General features: G+C 61.4%; 1 protein-coding gene across 2 annotated transcripts; it reads left to right on the top strand.

Annotated features, from left to right (window-relative positions):
* Window positions 1–3,279: 3,279 nt before the first annotated feature.
* CALB2 (calbindin 2) lies at window positions 3,280–9,007 on the top strand. Of its 2 annotated transcripts, none has more exons than XM_040571427.1 (11): window positions 3,280–3,433; window positions 5,281–5,357; window positions 5,845–5,934; window positions 6,103–6,183; window positions 6,830–6,886; window positions 6,974–7,051; window positions 7,225–7,280; window positions 7,800–7,839; window positions 7,944–7,997; window positions 8,289–8,360; window positions 8,545–9,007. In XM_040571427.1, the coding sequence occupies exons 1-11, from the start codon at window positions 3,310–3,312 to the stop codon at window positions 8,659–8,661; spliced, it is 846 nt and encodes a 281-aa protein (XP_040427361.1). In that variant the 5' UTR covers window positions 3,280–3,309; the 3' UTR covers window positions 8,662–9,007. The 2 variants fall into 2 exon arrangements, with proteins under 2 accessions (XP_040427361.1, XP_040427360.1); XM_040571426.1 differs by having other exon boundaries at window positions 5,842–5,934.
* Window positions 9,008–9,472: the final 465 nt, after the last annotated feature.

The raw sequence follows: 9,472 nt of genomic DNA, 5'->3' as shown, positions 1-9,472 counted from the left end.
GATCTGCCAGGGAAGAGTGGATATGCGCCCTAACGAAGCACTGTTCGTTATTCCCCAAAGGCTGAGCTGAGCAGCGGCTGCAGCTGGGTGTGAAACAGCGACTGTAATTACCAGGTAACCTTCTCCACTCATTTATCCTGGAGCTCGCCACAAAGCCCGTCACTGTCAGAGCTGCTCGCGGCTGACACAGCGGCGTGAACCGAAGACACCCAGCTCGGCGTGGGGAGCTTCCAGTCTGCCTGCCGAAATTCAGCTGAGCAGTTGTTTATGGCTGCTGCCAGCTCCCCGGGGCAGGCTCGTCCTGCTGGGACTCCTCTTTGGTTGGGACACGGAAGGATGCTGTGGCTGGGTGAGCTGGTCCGGTGGGCTTGGAGCCCCTCACGCTGCGATTTCGGGTGCTGAGCGCCGTGCAGGGATGCAGGGCGGCATCCTGCTGGCTGGGTCACTCTTTCAGCATCCCCTTGCACTTGGAGGTGCCCTCTGAGCCAGTGCCTCGTCCCATGCGACTCACAGCTCCCCAGGGACCAGTCCTGGTGACAACATGCCGCAGCAAGGAGACTCGAGCCCCTCTATAAAGCCGTGGCCCTTTCAGGTCTAGCAGCAGCGAGACACGAAAACTGGCGTGTGTGAGCGAGGAGCCAGCTTCACCTGCTCCCTTCTAGGGCTTGTTCCAGCATGTGCTTGTCACAGGGCAGAGAGAGGCCAGATAATTTCCGAAATCCTGTGTGGTGCTGGCCCTTCCTGAGCCAGGCGCGAGTCCCCGGGGAGCCTGGCACCAGGACCTGCCCGGGGGTGGCTGGGTGTGCTCCTCTGCCCAGGCACAGCCCTCGGCCCCTCCAGAAGGGGCTTTCGGGGTGAAACCCTGTGCATGGCTACAGCCTGAGGTTTCATCGGAAAATCTACCCCATGCCTAACTCTTTTTGCCAAATCATTCCATAGAAATATTTTTGAAATAGCACTGGAGCCTGGTGACATCTGGGGGCTCTTCTTCCACCCAAAGGTGACTTGGGGAGCCTGAACTCCGAGCATCCAGCCTTCTGGTGCTGTGAGGGATGGGTGGGGTGCGGCCTTGGGTGCTTCGGAAGTCATGCTTTGGGGGAGGGAGGGATATACGGGGTTAATGAGGGGATTTGGGGTCCAACCATCTTCATGGCTGATGAGTTTCAGAAAGCTGGACTGCAACAGTGCAAGTGGGGGATGGTGCGTGGGGAGGAAACAGGGAGGAAATAAAGCTTGTTCTTGCTCGGCACCTGCATGTGTGCTTTGCCTTCAAGTTATCAGAAGTCTTTTAGATGTTTCTCTTTACCAAAAATCTGCATTTGAACTAAGGGGGCTCTGGTGTATTTTTCCCCAAAACTTCAGCTCTTCACAACAAGGACTTGATGCTCTTGTCCCCATCCTCTCGCCTCTCTCAGTGGCAAAGCTTTGAAGGGAGGGGGAAGGAAAAGCAAGGGGGTAGAGAGAGGAATCATGCTCCCAAGGGAAAAGGAAGCTTTTTGGGGGTGCAGAAACTGTAAAATGAATACCGAAGGCACCTGTTGGTGCCTCTGTGCCCACTCTGAGGCTGCTCTCAGCATCCCAGCATGGACCAATTCTGATGGATGCTGGCGCAGCATCTCCCTTCCCGTGCCTGCATCTTGTCCCAGCATCACTGGGCTCGGGGCCGTATCCATTGCACCAAGTCCCCAAACCCAATCCCAAAAGCCTCAGCACCTCGGGGCAGCCCCTCGGCCCCCTGCTCACCCTATGGGCACCAGTGGGACGCGAAGCCCCTGCCCCACACCCGCCTGCACTGCCCTGTGTCCTTCTCATTAATTAAGCACGTCCATCCTCGTCATTAATTAAGCATGTCCATCATCGTCTGAGCCTTCGGGATGTGAATTATCATTTCCCCCCCGTAGCCATGACAACGGCTCCCCACCGGCCGGCGGTGACAGAAGCCAGGGGATGCTGCCTGGCATGGGGAATGTCTCTGCCACCTGGGGAGCTGGGGACAAGGGGTGGGGAGTGCTCCCCCCTTGCCCCAAAGCCCCCAGGCAGGGCGGGCAAAGCCTGGGGGCCAGATCCTGCACGTCCCCACACGGGGACTTTTGTGGAATAAAATTTATTGCTCCTGGTAAAACTCCTCACTTCTTCCTCCAGAAGTGGGCACAGGGGGCAGGTTTTGTGTCTGGGGGGGCACAGGTGGCACTTGGCCACTGGCGTTGTCCCTCCCGTGGTGCTGGCAGTGGCCAAGCCCCCAGCCCTGCCACCAACCTGTTGGTGACGCAGCACGGGGACATGGGGCAGGGGTGCGGGGACAGGCAGGGCTGGGTGACACGGGCAGGGGCTGGTGGTGCAGGGAGGAAGGGATGGAGCGATGGAGGGAGCGGGGGACAGGGCAGGGTGACAGGGCAGGGGGAGGCGGCGCAGGGCAGGGCAGGGTGATGGGGCAGGGGGAGGTGATGTGAGGCAGGGGCAGGTGACATAGGACAGGGGTAGGTGGCGCTGGCCAGGGGTAGGTGACAGAGGGCAGGTGTGATGACAAGGGTAGGTGGCATAGGCAGGGATAAGTGATGGGGCAAGGCTAGGTGACATGGGGCAGGTGACATGGGGCAGGGCCAGGTGGCACTGGCCAGGGGTAGGTAACATGGGGCAGGGGCAGGTGACACAGGACAAGGGCAGGTGGCACAGAGAGGGGCAGGTGACATGGGGCAGGGGCAGGTGATACAGGACAGGGTCAAGTGGCACAGGGCAGGTAGCACAGGACAGGGGCAGGTGGCACAGGACAGGGGTAGATGATATTGGGCGGGGGCAGGTGATATAGGAGAGGGGTAGATGATATGTGGCAGAGCAGGTGGAACAGGACAGGGACAGGTGACACAAGACAGGGGCAGGTGACATAGGGCAGGGGCAGGTGATACAGGATGGGGGCAGGTGGCACAGGACGGGGGCAAGTGACACAGGACGGGGGCAAGTGACATAGGACAAGGGCAGGTGGCACAGGACAGGGGCAGGTGACACGGGGCAGGGGCAGGTGATGCAGGAGAGGGGCAGGTGACATGGGACAGGCGGCACAAGACGGGGACAAGTGACACGGGGAGGGGGTCGGTGACACAGGACGAGGACAGGTGACACAGGACGGGGACAAGCGACACAGGACAGGGCAGGCGGCACAGGACGCCCCCAGGCCGGGACCACCCCCCCCGTCCCCCTCTCCCCCGCCCCGGCCGCCGTCGCCCCGTGCCCCGGCTCCCCCTGGCGGCCGCGCCCCGCCCGTCCCGGTATAAAAGCGGGCGGCGGCGGCGGCGGCGGCGGCAGCGGCGGAGCATGGCCGGCAGGGAGGCGGCGGCCCCGCAGCGGGGGGCGGCCCCGCAGCGCGCCCCGCACCTGCACCTGGCCGAGCTGAGCGCGTCCCAGTTCCTCGACGTGTGGCGGCACTTCGACGCCGACGGTCAGTGCGGGGGGACGGGGGGAAGGGGGGCGGGGGGTGGTCGGGGGTCCCGGCCGCAGCCCCCCCTCTCGCCCGGTGCGTGGGATGGGATGGGATGGGATGGGATGTGCAGCTGCTCCGTGCCCTGCTGCTGCTGCTGGGGGAGAGCAGGGGGATTGTGAGAAAGAGGGAAAAAAAATTTAAATGTGATGTGTTGCGCAAAAAAAAAAAAAAAAAAGGGCAAGTTAAACTGGCAAAAAAGGGGGGGAAAAAGCAAAACAAATTGGCAAAAACAGGGGGAAAAAAAAAAGGTAAAAGAATTTGGCAAAACGGGGAAAAAAAGGTAAAGCAAATTGGCAAAAAAGGGGAAAAAAAAAGGTAAAGCAAACTAGCAAAAAAAAGAGAAAAAAGGCCAAAAAATGGCAAAAAAGGGGGAAAAAGGACAAAACAAATTGGGAAAAAAAAAAAAGGAAAAAATGGCAAAACAAATTTGCAAGAAAAGGCAAAATGAACCGTCAAAAAGGGCAAAAAAGGCAAAACAAACTGGCAAAAAAAAAGGCTAAAACAAACTGGCAAGAAAGGGCAAAACAAATTGACAAAAAGGGCAAAAAAGGGTAAATCAAACTGGCAAAAAAAAACAATGAAATTGGAGGAAAAAAAGGCAAAAAAGTGGAAAGAAGAAGCAAAAATAATGCCAAAAACAACAACAAAAAAAAAAAAAAAAGGAAAAGGCGAGCAGCTCCGGGTGCCCCGCAGTCCCTTCCAGCCACTGCAGCTGCCCCCTCCCCGCGGCTGCCGCTGCCGGCCCCCAGCCCCACTCCGCCAGGGCCAGGGGGTGCCCGGTGGCCGCGCAGGGCTCGCTGCATGCCCGGGGGACTCGCGTGGCAGTGGCACGGGGACGTGTCGGGGCCCGCGGTGGGGTGGCCGGGGCACCCCCGAGCATCCCCGCGGCGCTCTGCGGGCAGCAGCTCACACCCGAAGCGAGCGGCAGCTCGTGCAGGAGACGCCAGGCGATGGGTTTCTGGGGTCGTTCCTCTCCCAGCTCAACCCCACCGCTGATTTCTCCCCCCTGCACCCATGGAGGAGGAGGAGGAGCGGTGGTGCCCCGGAGCTGCCTTCCTCGGCTCTGTCCCCAGTCTCGGGGACGTGTCCCCAGGGTGCTGTAACCCCCCTGCAGGGCGCTGGGGCTGCGGGGGGCACCCAAAGCTGGGCGTCCCTGTGGGGGGGACGAAACCAGCCGGGGGGCAGCGGGAGAGGTGCAGCGAGGGGCTGGTGCCCATCCCCGGCGAGGCTGCAGGGCGAGGAGGTCCCTGCTGGGAAGGAGACGCCACGGCCGTGACCTTGGCTGGGTGACAGAGGCGAAATCCCTGCAGGAGAAGGAGCCCGAGGTCCCCGCCGGGCTGTTGCCCACCCCCTCATCCCAGTGGGACCCCCGCCCGGCTGCAGGTGCCGTGGTGGAGCCGCTGCCTGGGGTCCGCCGGCACCGATGGTTCAAGCCCTGAGCAGCCTCCGAGGCTGAAATGGGGAAGGACTGGGGGATTTTGGGGGGAGGGGGACATGCTATGGATACCTGCAAGGAAGAGCCTGAGCTCGCCTTCGGTCAGGCAGTGCGGAGGAAAGGGGGAGGAAAGCCAGTGCGGCCGCCCCAGCTGTGCCAGGTGTGGACAGGAGGACTTCTGGTGGGTGGCAGCACCGAGGACCCCGTCCCTCGGGCACCTCTCTGTCCCACCCCGGGGCTGCGCCGTTTCCCGAAGGCTGGAGGATGCTCGGGCAGGACCGAGAGGTTTAATTAAACATCCCCCGGCAGCATCCCTGCCCTGGAAAACACCCGAGGGGTTTAGCTCCCTTTTTTAAAACTTCCTCCCCAGGAAATGGCTACATCGAAGGCAAGGAGCTGGAAAACTTCTTCCAGGAGCTGGAAAGCGCTCGGAAGGGGGCCGGGGTGGTAAGGGGCTCTCCTGGCTTTGCTCCCTCCTGCCCCACGTCCCTCCTGCCCCAAATCTTGGGCTGCTGGCAGATGCATCTCACTGGGGAATGGCTGGGAGAGCGGTGGGACCACTGTGCTGGGTCACCGCGCGGTCCCGCGGGTGGGGACCCCCCTGGGAAGGGACTGGCACACCGCCAGGTCGGTGGCAGCATGCCTTGAACGAAGAAGCCCTAGTTAAAAACATCAGGGGAGCTGCAGGGCTTCCCGAAGGGGTGGGGGGAAACTGAGGCACGGGTCCGCATGGGAAGCTGAGGCTGGGGGCTCCCGGCCCTGGTCCTGGTCGTGCTGGGACGCTGGTGGCCGTGTTGCTTGTGCCATTTGATGTCATCCCGGCTGGGCTGCATGTCCTGCGTCCCCTCTCCTGGAGGGATGGGATGGGAAGAACAGCTCAGGGTTTTGACAGCAAGGCAGGGAAAACGCTCCTGACCCCTCTCGCTGCCAGCAGGACTCCCGGAAGGACAAGCTGGGCGACAAGATGAAGGAGTTCATGCACAAGTACGACAAAAACGCGGACGGCAAAATCGAGATGGCCGAGGTGAGCGATGCTGGAGGAGGAGGAGGAGGACAGGGCGGTGAGACCAGCAGTGCAGCCGGGTGGGGAGACGCTCGGCAAAGCTGGGTCGGGGCCGCGAGCAGGGCACCGTGAGCTCGTGGTGCCCCGCTGATGCCCCGCGGTCCCTGCTGACCCTCGCGCTCCCCACAGCTGGCCCAGATCCTGCCCACGGAGGAGAATTTCCTGCTGTGTTTCCGCCAGCACGTGGGCTCCAGCGCGGAGTTCATGGAGGTGAGCGGGGCGGGCGGCGCGTGGACCTTCCCCACCGCTGCGGTGCCCGGATCCTCTGCCAGAACAAGTGGCACTGCCACCGAAATCCACCTGGCTTCGGGGGACCTTGGGGCAGCCGAGCACCTCGCGCTGGTGCTCGGTGATGCAGGGAGAGATGCTCTTCACGAGCAGCCCCAAACCCCTGCTTTTTGGGGTAAAACCAGCCCCAGAAAGCAGCCTGGTGGATAAATCGTCCCCAAGGAATTTTGGGGGTAAAATCGACCCCAGCTGGGGCTGGAGGGGACCTCAGTGTCCGGTGGGTGGCCATCACGCCACGCTCGGACAGTGACCCTGAGGTCCAAGCTGGAGGCCACACCTGAAAGCAGAGTGGAGAGCTCCGTTTAATTGGGGAAGGTAATTAAATATTAATTACCCACTTGGTGAGCCACAGCAAGGACAATAGCGCCTCAACTCCGGCACAAAGCCGTGGCCTGGGAAGCGTCCTGCCCCGTGGGTGACCCACCACGGCGGGACGATGGAGGCACGGGGTGGTGACCGACCCCACGGGTTGCTGGTGGGATCGGTGTCCCCATCCCCATCGGGGGTGTCGCTGGGGTAAGGATCCGTGCGGGGACACCCGCCGGTGCTCACGGCGGCTCCTTCCCAGGCGTGGAGACGGTACGACACGGACCGCAGTGGCTACATCGAGGCCAACGAGCTCAAGGTGGGCTGCGAGCGGGTGGGCGCGGGGACGTCCCCGCTGTCACGGGGGGTGACAGCCAGCGGGACGGCGCGGCCCCTGTCCCCGCAGGGCTTCTTGTCGGACCTGCTGAAGAAGGCAAACCGGCCGTACGACGAGCCCAAGCTGCAGGAGTACACGCAGACCATCGTAGGTGGCAGCCAGCGGGGGGACCCCCAGCCCGGCCCCGTGGGACCGCGGGGTCCCAGCACTGCCCCACGGCGGGTGGGAGGGAGCCCGGAGCCATCGCTCCCCTCCCTGGTGCTGGTGGAAGGGGGCGCAGGGGCAGCAGTGGGTGACCGGGGGCCGCTTGTGTCCTGCAGCTGCGGATGTTCGACATGAACGGGGACGGGAAGCTGGGGCTCTCGGAGATGTCCCGGTAAGGCCACGGGGCGGTGGGGAGGGACACAAAGCCCAAAAGATGCCTGGCGGGAGGTCGCTCTGGCTCTCCTCCACCCCGCGGTGTCTCCCTGCAAAGGAGAAGGGTCAGGGCGGGACCGTGAGGACCCACCTGGCCTCACTGACCGTCTTTTTTAAGGAAGAAAGCCCAGAATCTGTGTTCTGGAAAGGCAACGTCAAGCGCCAGGTCCCCTCTGCTCCACCGTCCCACACCGGGCTGCACTCCTGTCCCTCTGAGCCCCCACCCTGCCCGTGCCCTGCGGTGGCTCGGGGATGGATCCAGCCCAAAATTGACCCTGGAAAATAAAGGGGGGGGGGGGGGGGGGGGGGAAGTGATTTTGGCCAAATTGGGCTCCCTCCTCACCGCAGAGATTGGGCGGGCTGGGAGCAGGGGCTCTGCGCCCACCGGTAGCACTTCAGCCACCGCGGTGGTGCCTGGTCCGGAGCGGTGTTTTGGGAAGCCTGGCTCACAATTTTCCACCCATCCCTTGCTTTTCAGACTTTTGCCAGTGCAAGAGAACTTCCTTCTTAAGTTTCAGGTAAAATATATATATATACACACACATATATATAAAATTCCTACCCTATGTTTGCGATGTGCCTCTGTGCTCACCTTCATGCCTCCGTGTCTCCCGCTGCCCAGGGCATGAAGCTCTCCTCGGAGGAATTCAACGCCATCTTTGCGTTTTATGACAAGGTAGGGAGCTGGGGGAAGAGGGGGCCGTGGGGAGCCCCTGGCAAGAGGGGTACAAAGTGGGGATGAAGAGGGGGATGAGGGGATGAAGAGGGGGATGCGGGGGTGGAGCGGCTCGGCACAGCGCTGTCCCCACTGCGCAGGGCTGGGGATGCTTTGGGGAGGTTCTGGTGTAGGTGGCGGCTCTGGGGGAGGGGTCTCCTGGGGGAGATTTCCCAATCCCTCCATGGGGTGGGAGACGTGGGGTCGCGGGATGGTCCCGGGCTGGTTCCCTGCTCATGTCCCCCCTGCCAGGACGGGAGCGGCTTCATCGACGAGCACGAGCTGGACGCGCTGCTGAAGGACCTCTACGAGAAGAACAAGAAGGTAAGCGGGGACCGGCGGGGTGGGACGGAGCCCCTGGGGACCGACACCTCCCTCCCTCCCCGCATGTCCCCGTCCCCACGGGCCCTGCCCAGGCCAGGCAGGAGGCGGCGGCGGCTCCCGGGACAGAGGGAGCAGGGGGCTGCCAGCACCCATGGGTGCACGCAGAGCCCCGACCCGCCCGCAGGAGATGAGCATCCAGCAGCTCACCAACTACCGCCGGAGCATCATGAACCTCTCCGACGGCGGCAGGCTGTACCGCAAGGAGCTGGAGATCGTGCTCTGCAGCGAGCCCCCCGTCTAGGCTCCTCCTCCCCGTGCCCCGGCTTCGTTTCCCCATTAAAATAGCTGCCTCGGGCATAAATATATATTTATTTATTTATTTTATTTTGTTTTTAATCCCCCCCGCCTGGTTGCTTTTCGGTTGTTCTGTTTGTTTGTTTCTCGGAGGGGGGGATGCTTTTGGGTTTTTGGTCTCTTCTTGAGTTAATTTATTTATTTATTTTTTCTCTGTTACCAAAGACAAGTTCGCAAACAAAGCTGGGAGGGGGCCGCAGCACCGTGGGGGCTCAGCAAGGGCAGCTGGGCCGCCTCGCCAGGGCAAAAACAATAGGTTTAGAGCAAAAAAAAAAACAATAAAAAAATTGAAAAAAACGTGGTTGCACCATTCATTCATGGTTGGACTTTTTTCTTTTTTTTTTTTCCTAAAATGCTTTTTTTGCTGGGAAATGGGGTGGCGGGACCGGGTTTCAGCCCCACAGGGCTGTGGATGGGGGGGGGCACCGAGGGGGTCCGGGCTTGGTGGAGAAAGAGCAGCCAGTAGGGCCCGGAGCAGTCCTGTATGGCCTGGTACAGGCTGTGTGGTGCAGTACAGACCCACATAACCCCTGACAGCCCAGTATGGCCCAGTGCAGTCCTGTATAGTCCAGTGTGTCCCACCGCTGCCCTCTGCAGCCCGGTGCGGTGCAGCTCTGTAAGGCCCAGTATAATGTAAGTACAGACCAGTATGGCTCAGTACAGCCCAGCAGGGCTCAGTACAGCTCAGTGTGGTGTACAGCCCAGTATGGCATAGCACAGCCCAGTGAGGTGCAGTGCAGTCCTGTATAGCCCACTAT

Source organism: Cygnus olor, chromosome 12, assembly GCF_009769625.2.
Source record: "Cygnus olor isolate bCygOlo1 chromosome 12, bCygOlo1.pri.v2, whole genome shotgun sequence".
NCBI classification, from domain to species: domain Eukaryota; kingdom Metazoa; phylum Chordata; class Aves; order Anseriformes; family Anatidae; genus Cygnus; species Cygnus olor.
This window is presented reverse-complemented; position numbering and strand designations above follow the sequence as displayed.